Consider the following 18828-nt stretch of genomic DNA (forward strand, 5'->3'; position numbering starts at 1 on the left):
CGCTCTGCGTGTGTTCTTAGCCCAGTGGCGCTCTGACCCGCTGGGCAGGGGCCGGTCCCAGGCCTGCGCCACGCTCCGCTCTGCTGGGGGCGCGGGGTTGTGCCGGGGGGGGGGGGGGGGGGGGCGGGGGAGCCAGCGCCTCCGCGAGAGCGGCTCTGCCTGCACTGCCCGCGGCGGCCGCGCGGTGGCGCCCTTCGCCCCCGGAGGCGGCCGGGCAGAGCTCCCCCGGCTGCCGCCTCAGCCCCTCCGGGCTCCTGGCGCCCCCAGAGCCTTTGCTCTGAATTCCTCGGTCCCGGTGGCCCCGGAGCCCCTCCTGTGCTGTGGAGGCGCAGACCCCGCAGCCCCGGAGGGTCCCCGCCCCCCGACAGGCAGGCCTCGAGCACGTGGCCCAGGCCCCGGGGAGGCCCTCGCGTCCCTCGGCGCAGCAGACCCACGGCAGGCGCTGGCCCTGCCCGGACGGCCCCGCGGGCGCAGGGCACCGCAGAGGGCAGGCCGCCGGGGGGCCGGGGCCGGGGCCGGGGCTGGCGCCGCCCCTGCGGTCCCTGACCTCCCCGGGAGCCGGCGCGGGGCCGTGCGCTGCCGCACCTTTGACGTTGTTTTCCAGTCAGTTTATTTAAAATTGCCCTGTAATTTACCACTTGTACGTGTTTGACCCACTCTTGTGAAAAAATCTTTCATTATATTTTTGTTCCTAAATCGCGTGCTGTTTGAGTCTGTGCAGGGGGCTGGGCGGCGTGTGGGCGGCTGTGGGGCAGGCCTGGCCGGAGACCCCGAGACCTGCTGCTGCCGGGCCTGCCCTCCGGCCTCAGCGGGCGCAGGGGCGCGCCTGGGGCCCGCGTCTGGTCCACACGCCCTGCGGCGCGGGGCCGGGGCGGGGCCTGCATCTCCCCAGGCCGGCGCTTCTGAGGGCTCAGAGCCCTCGGTCTGAGGCTGGAGCGGCTCCCGCTCACGGGCCACGAGGCCAGCCCGGCGCCACGGTCCTGCCCTCCTCGGGGCCTCAGGGCCTCCCGGGTCTGGGCTGTGGGCTGGTGGGTGAGGACCCTGGCGCGGGCCCCAGGAGAGTGGGAGTGGTTCCCTGTCTCGGGGACACGGGAGCCTCTGGGCCCCTCCGCGGCCCCAAGCCCGAGGGCGCAGTGTTGGCTGCGGAGCAGGGCCTGGCCGAGGCTCAGACGCGGGGACGGGGCCCTGCTTCCTGCCTCCTGCCTTTGAAGGGGCCGAGTGAGCTGGGCCCAGGGTGGCGGCGGGGCTGGAGCCGCGTGAGGCCCAGCCCCTCGCCGCTGCTGCGTGGCGCCTTGTCCGCACGCGTGGCCAGCCGCCCTCGCGGGCGCACACGCGGCCTCGGGGCCTGGGCCACCGGGAGGCAGGTGATGGGAAGTGGGTGCCCAGCCTCCAAGGAGGGGCGTGGCAGCCTGCAGTCTCCTGGGCTGCCTTTCCTGACCTGGCGCCGGGCACAGGTCACACCAGGGCCCTGAGGCTCCAACAGGGAGCTCAGGGGCCACGAGAGCCGGCGCTGTCGTCCTGGGGCGTGTGACCACCTCTGCGTGAGCCAGGAGGGGCGGACAGACGAGCCAGGGAGGACGCACCTCACGCCCCCTGAAAGCCTGTTCCCGGGCGTCTCTGCTTGCGGCCCACCAGCCGCCCTTCGGGGAGCCTGCGGCCGGGCCGCCTCCCCCGCCCCGTCCGGACGGCTGGAAACCACCAGGGAAAGGTCTGGAGGGCTGCCTGCAGGACCCGCATCCCCCCGAGGCTGTGCTGGAAGCAGTGGCTCCGGCGGGAGCCGCCCACGGCTCTGGCCATCGCTGGCCTTGGTCTATACCGGGGGCCCCTGGCCCGCGGACACGGACCGAGGTCGGGACTGAGACGGTCTGTGGCCTGTCAGGAGCGGCGGGCGCGTGTGTGACGCATCCCCTGTGTTTACGGCCGCCCGGTCCCTCCCTCGCTGCCTGAGCCCTGGCCCTGGTCCCCGGTCGGGTCGGCGGCCTTGGACCCACCGCCGCGACGGCCCCGTGCGGAGCTGCCCACGCGAGAGGCTGGGGCTGCGTCCTGCTCAGGAGAAGCCACTGCCCGGGGGGCCGAGGAGGCGTGAGGCTGGGCTGCCGCACGGGGGAGCGGCTGCCGACACAGCTTGTCGTCAGCTGCGAGGTGACTGCCCAGACACCGTTGGCTTGGAGACATATCAGAACCCCATCAGTGAGCGGCAAGTGACAACTAAGCTGCGTCTGGTGGCAGGCTCTACAAGCCACCCCCACCCCCCGACCCCGGCACAGTCTGGAAAAATTGTCTTCCGTGATGCCGGCCCCTGGTGCCCGAAAGGCCGGGACCGCTGGTCTACACTGCGGCTGGCAGCCGCGTCAGGCCCCGCCCCCCGGGGCCCCACCGTGCAAGGACAGCCCACAGGGCCTGGGCCAGGAACTGCCCCCCGCAACGGCAGTCTGGAGGCAGTTAAGGAAGGACCCCAGCGCTCCCTGGGGACCCCACTGTTGCTCAGCCCAGCAGGAGGAGACCGACCGCTCGCTTCCCCCAGGCCGAGAATGGGCACTCTGGCGGGGCTCACAGGGCCTGGCCGGGGACATGTGTCCCTTCCGCCTGCTGGCTCAGGAAGCTGAGGGCCCACCGGCCCCTCGGCAGTGTGCACTGGCCCTGCGCCCCGAGAACAGGAGGGGCCACACGGCTGCAGGCGACCCTGTGGTCCTTGCTGGCACACGCACCCCGGTGGAGAGGCCGCACCTGGGGCCACTCCGCTGGCGCGAGGCCAGGAGCCCGGGGCAGAGCCAGCAGGACCCGGGGAAGCGGAGCGGGCGGGTCATAGGAAGGAGCGGACGGGACGGTGAGGTCCCCACGCCGTGTGTCCCCCACTGGGGGCCCTGGCCCAGCACCCCGCAGGGGCGAGGGTGAGGTGCCAGGCGCTTAGCTGGGATGGGGGCAGGGCGAGTCCTTGTTAACGGTTCCCGGGGCGCGTCCGCCTCCCGGGGCGGGCGGGGTGGGGGCTGTGTGCGAGGCCGTGGGAGGGCAGCCCCAGCGTCTCAGTACAAGCGCGGAGGCGCCCGGTCAGCGGGGGAGCCGGCCCGTCCACGCCCCCAGCCCGCCTCGGGGCCCGCTGACAGATCATCCGAGCGCGCCCGCCCCCTTGGAGCCCGCGAGCTTTGGGGCGGAGGGGAGGGTTTATCTGGCGGCGGCGCGGGCAGCGAGGGCACTGCGCGCGTGAGGGGAAGCCGGCGCTGGCCCGACCGCGGGGACAGGAGCGCGTCCCGCCGCGCCCGGCCCGCACCCCACGGACATGCACCGGCAGCGTCCGGGCGTACCCTGGGCCGGCGCCTCCGCGCGGGGGCTCTGAGCGGCTGTGCGCCCCCATGAGTGCGCCTGGGCAGCCCTGCGCGCCGCCCTGAGCCGCCGCCGAGGTCCAGAGCCGCCCACCGGCGACATGCGCTGGGCCTGGGCCGTGGCCGCGGCCCTCCTCTGGCCTCAGCTCGTGCTCCCGGGGGGTGTCGGGACCCGGCGGGAGCCAAAGCGGCCACGGCATCCCAGCCAGCGCACCGAGACCCTCAACGCCACCGCGGCCCACAGCGAGGGGCCGCCTGGCTCCCCCAAGGTACGCGCGGACCCGCGCACGTGGGCCGGGCTCGCCCGCCGCGGGCTTCCGGGGCTTGCGCTCGCGGGACCGTCCTCCCACCTGCCCTCTCCGCCCGCTGTGCTCTCCGGGACCCCTTCTTGTCTTGGTGGGGTGGGGCTCTGGGCAGGATTTATGGCAGAGGGGGTTGGGGCCGGCCCTGCCCTCCACCGGCCTCCGCCGGTCGGGGAGGGCAGAGGCTTCCCAGCAGGGCTGCGCTGGACCCTTCGGAGCCGGGGCGCCTCCTGCCACAGCGGCCCGCCGCCCTTAGGTGCCATCGCCGGTGCGGGGCGGGAGGGCGGGGTACGGCGGCGCTCTGGGCCGCCTGCTCCTTGGCCGTTCACCGACCCCCTGCGGGGAACCCGCCCCCACCACTCCCAGAGCTGGAGCGGCCAGGGCTGGCCTGGACCCTTGCTTCCTGGGGACCTCACGCCCAGCCCTGCTGTGGAGCTGGCGCTCCCTCTGTGGCCGCTGGCACGCGGTGCCCCTGTCCTCAGAGTCCCTCAGGGTCCCCTGAGACCGGAGGATTCCCCCCCGCGCCCCCGCACCTGCCTCAGCCCCGGCCTCTACCTTTGGCTGAGGATCTCCTGGGGGGCCTTGGAACTGACCCCCGGGCCACGGGATTGGGAGGGGAGCGCAGCTGCCAGGGCAGGCCCCCGCCAGCCCTCTGCCTTTGATCCCAGCCTCCCGCTGCCCCAGGGCGGCTCCGTGGCCGCCAGCCCGACTGCTCTCGGCCCACGCGCCCCGCTGGCCCGGGGCCCCGCCCGCCCGTGGAAAGCGGCTGCCGACTCCGCAAGTGCAGGGGACAGTCTGGGGACAGGGCCGGGCCTCTGCGGGCGTGCCCCGGGTGGCGCAGCACGTGCTCCCCGGCCCTCCGCACAGGTCAGGACACCGGCCCTTCCTCCTCCTGCCCTCCTGCCCCCCAGGACCCCTGGGGGGCTCAGACGCGGCCAGGGTCCATGGTGGCCAGGGACACAGGCAGAAACCGAGGGGCGTTTGAGTGTTCACGGCTTCTCTCTCTCCCCTGGGTGGGGCCAGGGCAGGGGCGGAGACGCCCGGACCCCGCCTGCCCCTCCCAGCCCCCCAGGATGGAGGCCTGCCGGGTCCCCTGGGAGAGAGTGCAGCCTCCCCCGGCCGGAGGCTGCCTCGGGCCTGGCTCTCGCTGACTCGCCCGCCCACCCTCCCTACTGAGCTCCGGCTGCTCCTCAGACGCGGGCAGGGGCGCTTCGGCCTGGAGCTGGCGGGGGGGGGCGATTGGCAGGCTGGGGCGGCGGCTCTGTGCTGCCCCTCCAGCCCTCCCTCCTACAGCAGGGCCGGGGCTGGGGCCTGGGTCCAAGGCTGAGGGGCAGGGCCCTTCCCCGCTTAGCCGGGGGCTCTGGACCCTGGAAAGACCCTTGGAAAACTTGCTCCTGTCCCCTGCCTCCTGCCTCAGCCAGGGCCCAGCCCCTGTGGGGACACAGAGGCCCGCGCTGCGTGTGCACGGGTGTGCCTGTCCGCCTGGGGACAGGGCGCGGTGGGAGGGGACAGGCCCCTCCGATGCGCAGCCAGGGCCGAGGCCTCCCGGTGCCGGGCCCAGGTCCTGGTCTGAGTCCCCGGGTTTGGCCGGCCTGCCTCCTCCCCTGCTTCCCGGGTCTGTCCCCACGGTGCCCATGTCCGCCAGGGCCTGGGGTCCCCGCTCCGCCCTGAGGCCGCAGGGAGGACTGAGCGGGGCCTGGGTCCGCGCACGAGCCCTGCCCCTTGGTCCTTCAGCCACCTGAGGCCTCGGGGCCTGAGTTCTCAGACGCCCACATGACGTGGCTGAACTTCGTCCGGCGGCCGGATGATAGGGCCTCGCAGAAACGGTGCCGGGGGCGGGACAAGAAGTCGGTGAGACGGGGGTCTAGGCCCAGGGCCGGGGGGGCCGTGGCCCCCACTGGGATGCTCATGCCCTCTTGCCTCCCCCAGCGAGGCCTCTCCGGCCCCCCCCGGGCCCCCCCGGGCCCCCCCGGGCTCCCCCGGCCCCCCCGGGCCCGCGGGCGCGGAAGTCACACAGGAGGCTCTGCTACGAGAGTTTCGGGAAATGCTGAGAGGTGAGGTGCCCCTGCCCGCACCCCGTCGGGAGGCGCGGGAGGGTGTCCCGGGCCCTGGGGCGACCCCAACCTGCCGCGCCTGCCCCTGTCCCCACAGAGGCCACCGAGCGTCGGTCCTCGGGGCTTTGGGGCTCGTTGCTGCCCGAGGGGACGGGCGGGCGGCTGGTGGCTGAGGCCTTCCACTGCCGGCTGAAGGGTCCCGTGCTGGTGGACAAGAAGACGCTGGTGGAGCTGCAGGGCTTCCAGGCCGTGAGTGGGCTGTGGGGGGCTCTCCACGGGCCCCGCAAGCCGTGGTTGTCTCGGGGGGCTGCTGGGAGCAGGATGCAGGGGTGGCCGCCACGGGGGAGCAGGTCCACAGCCGCCACAGCGGGGCGCCGCCACCAGCGCGAGAACGCCGTCGTGCACGGGGCTCCGTGCGGGGTCCACGGCCCCCAGGCCTGTGGGGGCTCTTGGGGCCTCTTCTGCCTCTGGGGCCTGCGGCCTGGAGGCCCGGGGAGGGGCACCCACAGACCTCGCCCTCTGTCCTGCCGCCTGGGTGGTGGGGCGGGCGGTCGCCCCCTCCAGGCTAGCCCTGCTCTCCCTGCAGCCCACGGCACCGGGTGCCTTCCTGCGGGGCTCCGGCCTGAGCCTGGCCTCCGGCCGCTTCACAGCCCCCGCGACCGCCATCTTCCAGTTCTCCGCCAGCCTGCACCTGGGTGAGTGGGGCCAGGCCGCTGTCGGTGGCGGGCGGGGGGGGCTGGCCTCCCAGGGGGGCCCGACCTCGCAGGGCCTGGGTCCCGTCCCACCGCGGCCTCCCGCTCCACACCCGGCCCCAGCCAGCAGCCGCTCCGGGGCCCCTCTGGGCAGCGCGCCCCGACTCCGCAGCCCCAGCCCGGGCCTGTCTGCTGCGTCCGCTGAGGCCCGCTGCGCCGGCTGTCTCCGCAGACCGCAGGGGGCTGCAGGGCAGGGCCCGGGCCCGGGACACCGTGCGGGTGCTCGTCTGCATCGAGTCCCTGTGCCATCGCCACACGTGAGTCGGCGGCCCTGGGGGCCACCTCGGTGCTGGGGGGGGGCAGGGCGCCGGGGGCGGGCACCTGACCGGGGACCTCCCTGCCCGTGGAGAGTGGAGGGGCCGCCCCAACACAGGCCCCATTGAGCACTGGGTGGGGCCAGGCCCTCGGGCCCGCTGAGCCCTCACCCTGGGCACCGCGTCCAGGTCCCTGGAGGCCATCTCGGGCTTGGACGGCAGTGGCAGGATCTTCACGGTGCTGGTTCAGGGGCTGCTCCAGCTGCAGGTGAGGCGGGGGCGCGGGCGGAGCAGGAGGGTTCCGAGCCGCTGAGCCTCAGAGCACAGCCCCGGCCCAGCGCGGGGACGGACGTTGGCCAGGGGGCCACTCAGGACCCCGGGGCCCCCCACGCCTGGGGCGGGTCCTCTCCACGCTCCCCACGGGTGGCTGGGCGGGCCCTGCGGGGGGGCGGGGCGTGACGTCCACTGCGGGGTGTCTGCAGGCTGGACAGTACGCCTCCGTCTTCGTGGACAACGGCTCCAGCACAGCCCTGACCATCCAGAGCGGCTCCAGCTTCTCCGGCCTGCTCCTGGGCACGTGAGGGCCCTGTGGGTCCCCGAGCAGCCGCGTCGAGAGGCCCCTCTCAGGGCCGTGGGGAGCTGCCCGGTTGCCCAGCCCCGCTGCCCTCTGTTACACATGCGGTCACAGCAATAAAGAGTCCCCAGTCCTCCCTGCTGCCTGGTCACTGTGTTGTGGGGGGTGGGGTGGGGTGCGGCTGTGGGGGAGCACGTGGCCTCAGGGCGCAGTCCTGGGGGGTGGGGCGGCCTTGTCTGGGAGGCTAGGGTCTGGCTGTGCGCCCTGCAGCCCCCACAGCCCCTGCGCCAAGGACGGGTGTCCATCCAGGTCCCTGCCCAGCCCTGGCCGCGGCCCCTGCACTCGCCCAGGGCCGCCCCCGCCCTGGAGGGCAGCGGCCTGCGGGGCCCCACGGGCTGGGGCTCAGACGCGTTCGGCCTGGGGCACCAGAAGCCCCCAGGGAGCAGGGCGAGAGCAGGGAGCACTTGGCTGCCCGGGGAGCAGAGGGTGGGGGCCCCTTGGAGGGCCCCGTCTTGTGTGGGCCAGCGGGCAGGGCTGCACACGCATGTGCAGGCCACGGGCACCACGTGTGAACCTGGAGACGTGTGAGCAGGGCGCCAACTTCCCGCCACCTTCCCCTTGGTGGCCGCCACACCCGGTGGGTGCAGACCCCCCCTGGAAAGATGGGGTGTCCCAGCTGGGGCAGCCAGACCCTGCCTGAGGGTCCTGCGGATTTGGGGCCCCCACCCCCGCCCCATTTTGGCTCCAGCAAACCCAGGCCAGAGGATGTAAATACGCCCTGGGATGTCCAGGCCTCTGCGGAGCTGCCCAGGCACCGTGTCTGGTTGGCACCTCGGCCCGGGCAGGCGGCCGCTCCTGGACCGTGAGGCTGGCCCTGCCCCTTCCGAGACGCCCGGGGACAAGGGGGGCTCAGGGGGCTCAGCTCCGCTGCAGCAGGGCCCCGATCCCAAGGCCGAGCAGGTGGAGAAGGGCGCCCTTATCCTGCAGAGTGGGCCAGGGGCTGGGGGAGGCCGGGCTGGGGGTCCGTCGCAGACGCGGGAGGCGGGGCAGTTGGAGGCTGGGGCCGGAGGACCCTAACCCAGCCCCTCCCCCAGGGCCCTCCCTGGCCGCGCGGGTAATGAGGCAGCAGAGCCTGGTGCCGGGCGGGCGCTGGTCTGTGCAGCTCCGGGCTTGGCCACTGACCCGTCCCCACCTCTCTCCCTGGTCCCCCCAGGGTGGCGTCAGGGGCTGGGGGAGGCTGGGGGGGGTCTCCGCTTCGCGGCGACCGGAGGCGCCAGCCTGGCCTGAGTGGGGATGTCCCGGACGCCTGCGAGCGGGGGCGGGGGGTGGGGGGGGTGGGGGGCGTGGGCCCTGCGGCCCCTGCCGGGGATGGGGGGGAGGGGCACACAGGGGAGCCGGCGGGATGGGTCCCTGCCCCCCTTCCCCCCAGGGGCCCGTGGGGGCCACGTCTGGAGCGCCAGCCGGGCTCGGCGGTAGCGCCCGGGATGGGCAGACAGCCTGTTGACAGAGGCGGCCGCGCTGGGCTGTCGGTGGGAACGCCGAGGGACCCCGGCCAGCTCCGGGGTGGGCCCTCTGGCTGCGTCTGGGGCCTCACTGCCCCCGGGGGGCTCTCCACTCTGTCCATCAACACCGGCCAGCCCCCCGACCCGCCTGGCCCGGGCAGGGGCGGACCTCGCCGCCTTCCCCAGACCTGCTGCCGGCGGCTGTGATGACAGAGATGGAGGCCCGGCCCGCGGGGCCCGGGGCCCTGCAGGGAGCGGCCGACAGACGAGGGAGACAGGCGAGGAAGGCCAGGGGCCGAGGAGCTCGCGGCGGGCAGGTGGCCAGGGCCGGGGGCAGCTGCTGGCGCCCGCCTCCACCTGCCTCCTGTCCCGCCCGCTCCTCGTCTCTGCCCCAGTCTCAGGCCATTACCGCTTCGCCGTGACCCCCTGGAATGTGTGGCCCCCAGCCCCCTCGGCTGGGGTGCAGGAGCAAGGGGTGGGGGCCGGCCTGCGGTTCGTGCCATGGGGATCCTGGACTCGGGGGCCCAGGGCCCGGGCCCCAGGCTCAGACCAGCCCCGGAGGACACAGGCTGCCCCACCCCCGGGCAGACAAGGGGCCGGCTCAGGGTCGGCCCCAAAGGCCCCGCCGCGGCCCAGCTGCCCCAGCCGTCTCAGCCACGCCGGTTCCCGGGCCTGACCCAACGTGCGCCGTGGACCACTTCCCCGGGGCCCCGGGAGGGGTCTGGAGACCCCGTGGGGCCCTGGCCCTTGCGGCCACACCCGCCCGGCCTGAGCGGGGGCCTCCGGCACAGGTGCGGCCCGGGCCCAACCTGCTGCCGCTGAGGGCAGCGGGCTCGCCGGGGGTCCCCTGGCGGGGGTCCCCGGGGGCCGGGGCTCGTTCCCTGGCCAGGCCCCTGGGTGTGGAGCTGGGCTTTGGGGTGGCCCTAGTGTCCGGCTGTGGCCGGAGCCAAGCGGCCCGCGCAGAGCTAGCTGGCCTCGGGGCGACCCCTGACCGGAGCCCCACCCGGAGCAGCGGGAGCTGCCGGGCTGACCTCGTTAACCTCTCCCAGGGCCCGCTTCCCAGAACCTCCGTCTGACCTGCCACGGGCCGGACGGGGGCCGAGGGGCTGCCGCCAGGGGTTCGGGGAGGCCCCTGGCCAGGTGCTTCCCTAACCCTGGTCTCGGGGCGACAGCCAGGCTGCCCCTGCTCGGCCCCCCTGGCCCCGAGGTGGCCCTGGGGCCGGGGGTGGGCGGGCCTGCGTGTTGGGCCAGAGCCTGCCGCTCCGACACCTACAGCTGCTGCTTGTCTGAGTGCAGACAGGAACGTGGGCAGCTGGAAAGTCCTCTCAGGGGCCAGGAGCCGCGGGGACTGGGCCCCGGGCTGTGGCCGGAGTGGGGAGCGGCGGGGTGGGCAGCGCGGGGGGGCTCCGGCTGTGAGCAGGCGGCTGCCTGGCCCTGTCCCCCAAGGCCCCTCTGGGGGGCCGTGGACAGCCTGGGTGGTGCGGGGGGCTCGGGGCAGGGGTGGCACCCGGGGCGCTGGGTGTCCTGCAGCCGCAAGGCCCAGCCGGAGCGGGGTGGCTCTCCGTGGCCGGAGCCGAGCCGCGGGTCCGACTGCGCCCCCTCGGGTTGGTCTGGGGCTGGAAGGGCTCTGCTCCGAGGGACCTGGGGCCGTCTCCCTGCAGGCGCCTCCCCGCGGGCCTGGGAGGTTCTCACAGCCCGGCCGGGCCCCCTGGGCTCCCGGGCCTGGGCCGAGGGCTGAGAACGGCTGGGGGCACAAGGGCGGGGGGCATGGGGGAGCGGGGAGGGGGCCTGGGGCACGTGCCTGGGCTCCCCTCTCTGGGTCTGTGTACCTGTGCTCCCTCCCGTGCTGACCCCGTGCTGACCCCACACGCCCGTGGTGGCTGCGAGGCCGTGTGTCTGTGGGAGGCGTCCGTGCGAGGTGTGTGGGGCGGGGTCGCTGTGTCCCCCGGGACCTGGCTCTCTCGGCTGAGCTGGAATCGCCAAGTCCCTTGGGGCCGAACACAGGGCAGGCGTCCGGGGCCTGGTGGCCGGAGCTCCTGGCTGGCCAGTCGCTGGGCTCAGGGTTGGCTGTGGTTGGGGTCCTGGCATCGGGGAGACTCGGGGAGGCTGTTCCACCCGAGGAGCCGTCGTGCCGGGCGACCAGGCTGGTGGCCTCAGAACTGCTGGGCCTGAGGTGGGGACTCTGGGCGCTGGGGCAGGAGAAGAGGGTCCTCCCCCAGGGGGCAGCTTCCGGCACCGGGTCCCGGGGCAGGAGCTCCTTGGGGGCGGCAAGCAGCGCGCAGGGTGTGGAGGCCTCAGCGGGGGGTGCGGGCCTCGGGGCCGCCGCTCACAGCCGGGCTGCCCTCTGGGCTCCGAGCTCTGCGTGACCTCCGGGCCCTGTCCCGTGTCAAGGAGACGCTGGATCTCCAGCCCCGCAACCCGCGCGGACTCAGGAGCCGCGGCCGCCGAGCCCGGGGTCGCCTGCGGCCCGGTCCCCGCGGCCGGGGGGGGGCGGCTGAGGAAGGAGCGCGCCCTGCCCACTGCCTGTCCGCCCGCCAGCCCGCAGGCCCCACGGTGCGCGCGGGCAGGCGGGCTGGCGTCTGGAGGAGAAAGGCCTTTGTTCCGCGGAGCTCGGGCCCAGCCCCTGCGCTCGCGGTGACTCACAGGTTCCCCGGGGGAGATGCCGGCTTTGCAGCAGCCGATGTGTCACACGCCCACCCGGGGCGGCGGCCCCGGGGCCCTGCCTGTGCCCGCGGCCCCTCCGGCGGTTCTGCCAGAGCCTGGGTGGGTGCGGGGGCGGCAGCGAGAACAGCGGGGACAGGAAGGGGCACCAGAGGGCCCAGAAAACCCCGTGGCCTCGCCGTCTCCTGCCAACTGTGGGGTGGGGGGCTCCCCGCCCGGCACGAGGCTGGACCCAGGAGGCTCTTCCCGCCTTCCCCGGGGAGGCTGCCCTCTCCTGGCTCCTGGCTCCGGCCCTCTGTCCCTGTGGATCAGGTGGGCGGCTGTGGAGGTGGGCAGGGGCGGGGGTCCCTTCGGGCTGGGCGGCCGAGGCCCTTGGACACCTCCAGGGCCCGGGGCCAGGGCTTGGGTTCCCTTCTCCCGCTGCTCCCCGGGTCAGGGGCCAGGCCAGGCCGCGGGGCAGCGGGAGGCGGGAGCCGGACGAGGCCTGCCCTGGGCTCCTGTCCCGCGGCGGGGCCTGGAGGGCCAGCCGCGCCTGCGGGGTTCACTCTGGAGGATGGAACCGGCCGCTGGCGGGGTCCCAGGGCCCCTCACGCAGCCCCTGGCTTCTCCCCAGCCCCCTGCTTGCCAGCGCCACGGCCAGCCAAGCCCTGCCTGGCGGAACCCGCTGGCCAGGAGCAGGGGCCCCAGGACCGCGTGCAGGAAAAGTGTGGGGACCCGGGGCCGCGGGCCACAGAGGCACCGCCTGCGCTCGTGGGTACAGGCGTCGGGGGGCGGGCGGGGTCCTGCCTGTCCTGCTGAGTAGCTAGGCCAGCAGCTGCCCCTTGCTGACCCCCTTCCCCCCCACTGCTGAGCCTCCCCGGGGTTCTGGGTCTGGCTGCCCCCCTTCGCGAGGTGGGGGTGGCTTTCATCTCCAGGCTCAAGTGGAGACCCCCCGTAGAGACCCTTGACCCTCGCCGGGGCCGGGGGCCCCCATGTCCGCGTGGAGGCGGCTCAGCTACAGCGTCGCCGAGAGTCCAGGGGCGAGCAGGAGCCTTCTCACCCCCACCCTTCACCTCTGCCAAGGCTGAGCCTCCGGGAGCCGTGGGCGGCCCCCGCCCCTCCCCGAGACGCGTTCTCTGCGGGACCCCACTCGCCGGGGGCGGGGCTGGCAGGCCCCGGGGGCACTGCTGGTGCCGGGACCGGGGCTGCACCTCTGCCCAGGCGTTGGACGTGGGCAACTGCGGCTGGCTTCCAGAGCGGGGCCTCCGCAGCCCCCGGCCTGAGGGTCCCCGGGGGCCCCGCACCCGCCTCGCGGGGGCTGCTGATTTGCCCCGAGTCCCTTGCGTTCCACAGGGGTCAAGGGGACGGCCAGTGAGAGGGGCCGCGAGGACCGACAGAGCGCGGCCCGCGTGGCTGCGGGCCCCCTGCGGACCCCGCCAGCCTCGGCAGAGCGGGGAGCTGCCACCGGCCTCCGCGGCGGGTCTCAGGGGTCGTGGTGGCAGGAGCAGAGGCCTGAGTCTGGCCAGGGTGCACGCGTGGGCCTCCTGCATGAGGGTGCGAGGGGCGGGGGGCCGGCAGCACCCACCCACTGCCGCGCGGGGCCAGGACGGCCTGGGAACGGGGAGGAGGAGGGCGTGGCGGGACGGCGGTGGGGGGGGCGGGGGGCAGTGGAGAGAGCGGGGCTGTGATGAGCACTTTCTGCCTGGAGCAGGAGGGAGGGTACGAGCCCACCCAGGCCCCCCAGAAGGGGGCGTTGTCCCCAGGGGCCGGGTGATGGCTGAAGGGCTCTGCCTGTCCCAGCTCCCACGGCTGTGGGAGGGTCTTCCGCGCAGGGGTTTGGAGGTGACCCCCAGGCGAGGCCCGGGAGCGAGACCTCTCAGGAGCGCAGGCTTGCCCTGGGGGGCAGAAGGCTGGCGGCCGAGGCGTCCGGACGGACAGGGAGGCCTTTCACCCGCCCCTGGACTCACGTGGAAGGGAGGCCAGTCAGCCCAGGGCAGGCTGCTCGGGGCAAACGCAGCGCCGACCCCTCCAGGCCCCTGGAGTGAGGGCACAGGCTTGAGGGAGCAGCTGAGACGCAACTTGGTCCCACTGGGCACCCTGCCCGCCCAGGCGCCTCCGATCGTGGGCTCTCTGCTCCGGAGGCCCCAGGGGGCCGGGGGCCTGGCCTGCTTTAGGCCCGTCTGTGGATGCTGCCACATGCTTCCTGGGGCTCCAGGGGGCGAAAATCATCCACCTGGCAACGGGGACAGGGCCCCGGGGGCTGGGGCGCAGAGAGGAGCACCCCGCCCCACAGGCCCTGCGGAGTCTGGGCTGAGCCGGCAGCCAGTCGGGGGCAGCGACCCAGCCTGTCAGGGGCAAGGGGTGCAGAGACAGGAAGGGTGTGGGGGCCGGGCAGCCAGGGAGACGAAGCCTCCACAGGCTGCGGCTGCAGGGCCCCGTCCCCCAGCTCTGAGGCCAGACAGGACCAAGCCGAGCCCTGGGGGGTGGAGGAGGCTGCCCCGCAAGGCGCCGAGGGGTCTGTGAGCCGCAGCCTGTCCCCCCACAGCACCCAGTGGGGGGCGGGCAGACAAGGGCAGGAGCCGACGCCACCAACAGTGGGGCAGAGGGGCACAGACACGCGTCCAGGGCCGGAGGCTGGAACCGTGGGCTCCGCGGGCCTCGCCCTGGAGAGTCCGGGTGGAGCCCTTCCTGGCCTCTCCCAGCCCCGGAGCCGTCCTGGGGGCGGCCAAGGGCGGCCCCCGCTCCTCTCTGCCTGTCTTCACACGCTGCCTCCTCCGCGGGCCTCTGTCTCCTCTCCTTGCAGGGACACTGGGCGCGCAGCCGCGGGGCCCCCTAATAACCTCACCTCACCTTCAGCGCGTCTGCAGGCACAGCCGCATGCGCGGGTCCTGCGGGGCAGGTCGGGACCCTATCTTGAGGGAAAACAACTCAACCTTCAGCAGGTCCCTGAGATGCAGGAGGGCCGCCAAGCACAGTCCCCGCCCAGGCGGGTGGGCGGGCGGAGAGCCCGGGGGGATCTGAGAGGACCCCGACCCAACCAGCATTTGGCGTCCTGCGTCTGCTGCGGGGCAGACCAGGCAGCCACCTGTCCCGCCCAGATGGACCAGGTGGACGGGCCAGGGGCTCCCAGTCTTGCTTTGAGGGCCTGGGGGTCGGCAGGTGGTCTGGACGGGCCTCCCCGGAGGTGGCACTCGAGTGAAGCAGGGGACACGCATGCACGGGGCAGCAGGCGGGGCTCAGGGTGGGACCTTTTCTCCCCCGGCAATTTCCTCGGGACCCCTCCCAGTTACTGCTGTTGGAAGGTCCCCTGCTTTCTAGCTCTGGGACCTTGGCCAAGGCACTTGGTCCCTCCTCCTCGTCGCAGGGAAATGGAGCAGCTGTGGCCTGGCCCAAGCACCTGCAGGCGCCTCGCCCTGGTCCCTCGACAGCCCAGCTCCCTCCACCGCCCCTTGAGCGGCGCCCGCTGCTTTGTGCCCCCCGCCCCCCGCCCCAGTTCTCCCTCCCAAGGGCCTGCTCTCTCTGGGCCCCGCTGGGCGCTGGGCTCACAGGCAGCCTGGGCAATCGGGCCCAGACGGCAGGGGCTGCACACAGAGTGGCAGGGGGGAGCTGCAGGCTTTGGGGGCTGCCTGGGACGGTGGGGCGGGGGTTCACTGCGACGAGGCTGTGGCCAAGAGGAGCCACGGGGCAGAGGCCTGAGGGAGGGGGCTCCGTCCAGGGCCAGAGGCTCTGCGACGTCCTCGTGGGGCCTGTGCACGGGCTCCGGGACCCCAGGGACGGGGGCTGTGGGTCACTCTAGGAAGACGTGGCTGGGCTTCCGCTCCAACTGAATCCCAACATGGCATCAGCCACAGCATGGATGTGCCGTCAGCCCGGGGCTGTTCGGGTTTGGAACTTCACGGCTTAGGTTGAACAGTAGGAGACCTCTGTTTTCATAGGTCAAATCTGACTGTGCACGTGGTTCTGCTGAAGCTAGAGCTCAGGCCCCCAAGGGCACGTGCCTGGGCCGGTGGTCCAGCCCTCAGCGGGAGTCCCGGCTGGGCCACCGGCCACGTGGGCCGCAGCCAGGGCTTGGCCTCGTCAAGCACCTGGCTCCTCGTCCGAAAGACGGGAGGCCGCACACACCGCCTGCTGAGGATCCTGAGGTTCCGACGGCCCCGCCCCGGTGACAACAGCTGGCAGGAACAGGGTCCTGATGCTGCCAGCACGCCGCAGGGAGGCCAGGCCCTGCTCTGCTCACCCCGGTGTCCCCGACCCCGGACCCTCTCATGGATCCGCGTCCTGTGAACGAGGCGTAAGCAGGGGCTATCGGTCCTGGCTCGAGGCAGCCCGCCAGAAAGCTCGCACTCACCTTGTCCTGAGAGCTGTGCAGAACCCCAGGACCCCTGAGGTGCAGCCCCTACCTCCCGAAGGTGGCGGAACTGCGGTGTCTCTAAGCACACGACCCCCGTGCCCTTCTGGCCCAAGACCTGCAGTTCTAAACGTTCTTCCACCTTTAAACAGAGACAACCCAAACCTGCCGCTATGGACTGATTGCGTCCCCGGGATTCAGGCTGAGGCCCTGCCCCCCAGCGCGGCGGCGTTAGGAGGTGATGGGCGTGCGATGAGGTTGCGAGGGTGGCTCCCACCGATGGGGTCGGTGTCCTCAGCAGAAGAGAGGACATGGGAGGGCGCGTCTGCACACCAGGAGGGGACCTCACCAGAGCCCGGCCCTGCCGGCGCCCTGACCGCGGGCCTGCGGCCCTGGGGCCGCCAGGACTAACTGGCTGCTGTCCGAGCCGCTGCCTGTGGGGTCTGTTGTGGCGGCCGAGCTGACGGAGTCTTATCAGCTGCGCTTACGTCCGTGGCCTGAGAACGAGCAAGACGCAACCGAGAAGCCAGCCGGAGGTTTGCACGCCCACTCGTGGGGCCCTGACCTGGACCCGGGAGGCCAGCCGGCGACCCGCGAGTGCACAGCATGCCCCGTGCCGGACGGGGGAGGGCTCGCGGACCTCCTGCAGCCGCTGTGCCTCCCTTCTGCAGTGACCATACGCCCCTCTCCCGTAGAAGGGGGAGAAAGGAAGCCTGGTCCTCCGAGGGTGGCGGGTGTGTGCACAGCGCGCCCGGTGCACATTGCTGCGTTCAGCCTGTTTTCTTAGGACAGAATTTGGGAAACCTCATCAACATTCCAACGGTTCCGATTCCCAGAACTGGGGCACAATAACAGACGTGCGAGGGAGAAGCACTTGCCCCTCTGCACCCGCGAGGAGGCCTTAAAAGGCAAGTCTTTCCAGACAGAGACAATGGGACTGACCTTATGTGTAAACTGAAAAGAGAAATGGACAGTTTAAAAATTCTTCTGTGTTTAAACACACATGCAGCAACGGGTCTACAGTTCACACTGTAGAAACAGATTAATCCAAGAATTCCAAGTTGTGATAGAAAAGTCTTCCCAAATAATTTAAAAAACATCCAGACCCACACACTCCCAACTGAAACTCTTATCTACACAAACGTACAATGTTTATAAATAAATCACAGGCAGGCGCTGAATGGCATTTACCCCAAATTCACTCGAGAGGAGACACGGAGACCAAAACCACTTAACATAAAACGAAGCTCCATCTCGGACTGACACATAAATAACACCAACAGGAGACATAAAGGAGGCAACCTGGCTGAACCAGACAGCAGCAGTTCCCATAAAAGCCACTTGATTGCAACACAGCTGAGTTGCAACTGGTCAGGGCCTGCGGTTGGCTTGCAGCCGTTGTAGCTCTCAGTGCTGTGGGGTCCCAGGTGGACGGTCAGTACCGTGGATGCAGGACATGACGCAGTCCCCACCCAGAACAAGTCAGACCTGTGTCTGGGGTCAGCTCCAGCCTTTAGCTCCTTGTTCCTGCCTTAGGACAGGACAGCAGGCAGACAGGGCGGGGCGGGGCGGGGGATTTGGGGCCAGAAGCTCCTGCAGAAGGGGAAGGTTCTTCCCAACTCACACCTGAACCTGGGCTTCTGCCCAGTCCGGGCAAATGCTGGCTGGAATCCGGGGGCAGGTCACTTCTACCTGGACGCGACGCATTGCCCTGGCAAGCCCCAGGGTCTCCCAGACTCAGAACAAGGTGCTTTGAAGCAAGACCGGAGGAACGCTCACTGACAGGACTTGAGGCCTACGAGCTGTCCGCTACTGCATGGTGTTTGCCCGAAAGCCCCGCTGGTCACCGGATACACTAGGTTCCCCTCGAGGGCTGGACGCGTCCCAGACAATCAGCCAGACATGTCAGCTCCCCCATTGTGAGACTGCCGGGGCTCCCACAGGGACCCGCGGCAGCCACCCCGCCACCGCAGCAGGGCTCAGGGGATGCCCCCCTTCCTCTGGCAGCACTGTGAGGGAGGCGCAGACCAGTCGTAGATGTAGGAGAGGCGCTGCTGCACCTCCTGCTTGCACAGGTGGCCCTCGTGCGCCAGCGTCTGGTGCTTCTCCAGCATGTCCTCCAGGCTCTGCTTATGCGTCACCAGGTACTGGTTGCTGCACCCACGAGACTTGTATTCGGTGTCGAAGCGCGGGTCGTGTTCGCGCTGCACGTCTACGGGCGCCAGCCAGGCGCCCATCGACACATCCTCACTGTGCCACATGCGCAGGTACTCTCGGCTGAGGCGCAGGTAGTGCACCAGGTCGGCGGAGAGCACGTAGCCACCGCCCAGCGCATAGGGCAGGTAGTAGTCACAGAGCTGCCAGGACGCCTCGCGCCAGCGACCCCCGGGCTTGACGCGGCCGCGGCCCGAGAAGAAGCCCCAGTAGAGGCGGCGGCGGCGCGCTGCGTCGCGGGCGCGCAGATCGGCCAGCAGGGCGTCCAGCCGCGCGAACGAGTCGTCGTCCGCCTTGAGCACGAACTCGAAGGTCACGTGCTCGTCGAGCCAGCACAGCATGGCCAGCACCTTGGCGGTGAGGTTCTCGTACGCGTCGCGCAGCGCGGGCAGCAGCAGCAGGTCCCCGTGCCGCGCCTGCTCGTGCTCCAGAGCGCGCCGCTCCTCGGCGCCCAGGCCGGCCGTGCCCACCGCGAAGCGCGCCCACACATCGCCCGGGCCACCTCGCCGCGCCGCCGCCAGCCACGTGCCGCGGACGACGCTGCGCCGCTCGGCCGCCCGCGGCGCGCTGGCCACCAGCACGGCCAGGAAGGCGGCGGCGCGCCCGGGCCCGGCGAGCAGGGGCCCGGGGCCGAGGCCTGGCGACGTGCGAGAGCCCTCGGCCGTGCAGCGCGCCAGATAGAGGAGCGCGGCGCCGCACAGCGCCAGGCCGCCCAGGACCAGCGCCGTCCGGTGCCGCCACGCGCGCCGCGGCAGCTTCATGGCTCGCCGGCCGGCCTGCGAGCTCGCGGAGACCCCGAGGTCCACGGCCCGCCGGACTGCGGGCCGGTCCGGCCGGCCGTCACGTGCCCTCCTGCGCTCCTTTCATT

The 18828-nt window shown here is 72.4% G+C and overlaps 2 protein-coding genes across 2 annotated transcripts; one reads left to right on the forward strand and one right to left on the reverse strand.

Annotated features, from left to right (window-relative positions):
• Window positions 1-3421: 3421 nt before the first annotated feature.
• C1QTNF12 (C1q and TNF related 12) lies at window positions 3422-7263 on the forward strand. Its single transcript, XM_054584413.1, has 8 exons — window positions 3422-3589; window positions 5357-5470; window positions 5589-5676; window positions 5774-5925; window positions 6263-6371; window positions 6601-6685; window positions 6872-6950; window positions 7165-7263. The coding sequence occupies exons 1-8, from the start codon at window positions 3422-3424 to the stop codon at window positions 7261-7263; spliced, it is 894 nt and encodes a 297-aa protein (XP_054440388.1).
• Window positions 7264-16723: 9460 nt separating this feature from the next.
• B3GALT6 (beta-1,3-galactosyltransferase 6) lies at window positions 16724-18721 on the reverse strand. The gene has a single exon (XM_054584386.1). It carries the CDS (start codon window positions 18719-18721, stop codon window positions 17726-17728), a length of 996 nt encoding a protein of 331 aa, XP_054440361.1. The 3' UTR covers window positions 16724-17725.
• Between the last annotated feature and the right edge of the window lie 107 nt (window positions 18722-18828).

Source organism: Pteronotus mesoamericanus, unplaced genomic scaffold, assembly GCF_021234165.1.
Source record: "Pteronotus mesoamericanus isolate MK-2021 breed Mesoamerican mustached bat unplaced genomic scaffold, CSHL_Meso_final contig_1193, whole genome shotgun sequence".
Taxonomy (NCBI): Eukaryota; Metazoa; Chordata; class Mammalia; order Chiroptera; family Mormoopidae; genus Pteronotus; species Pteronotus mesoamericanus.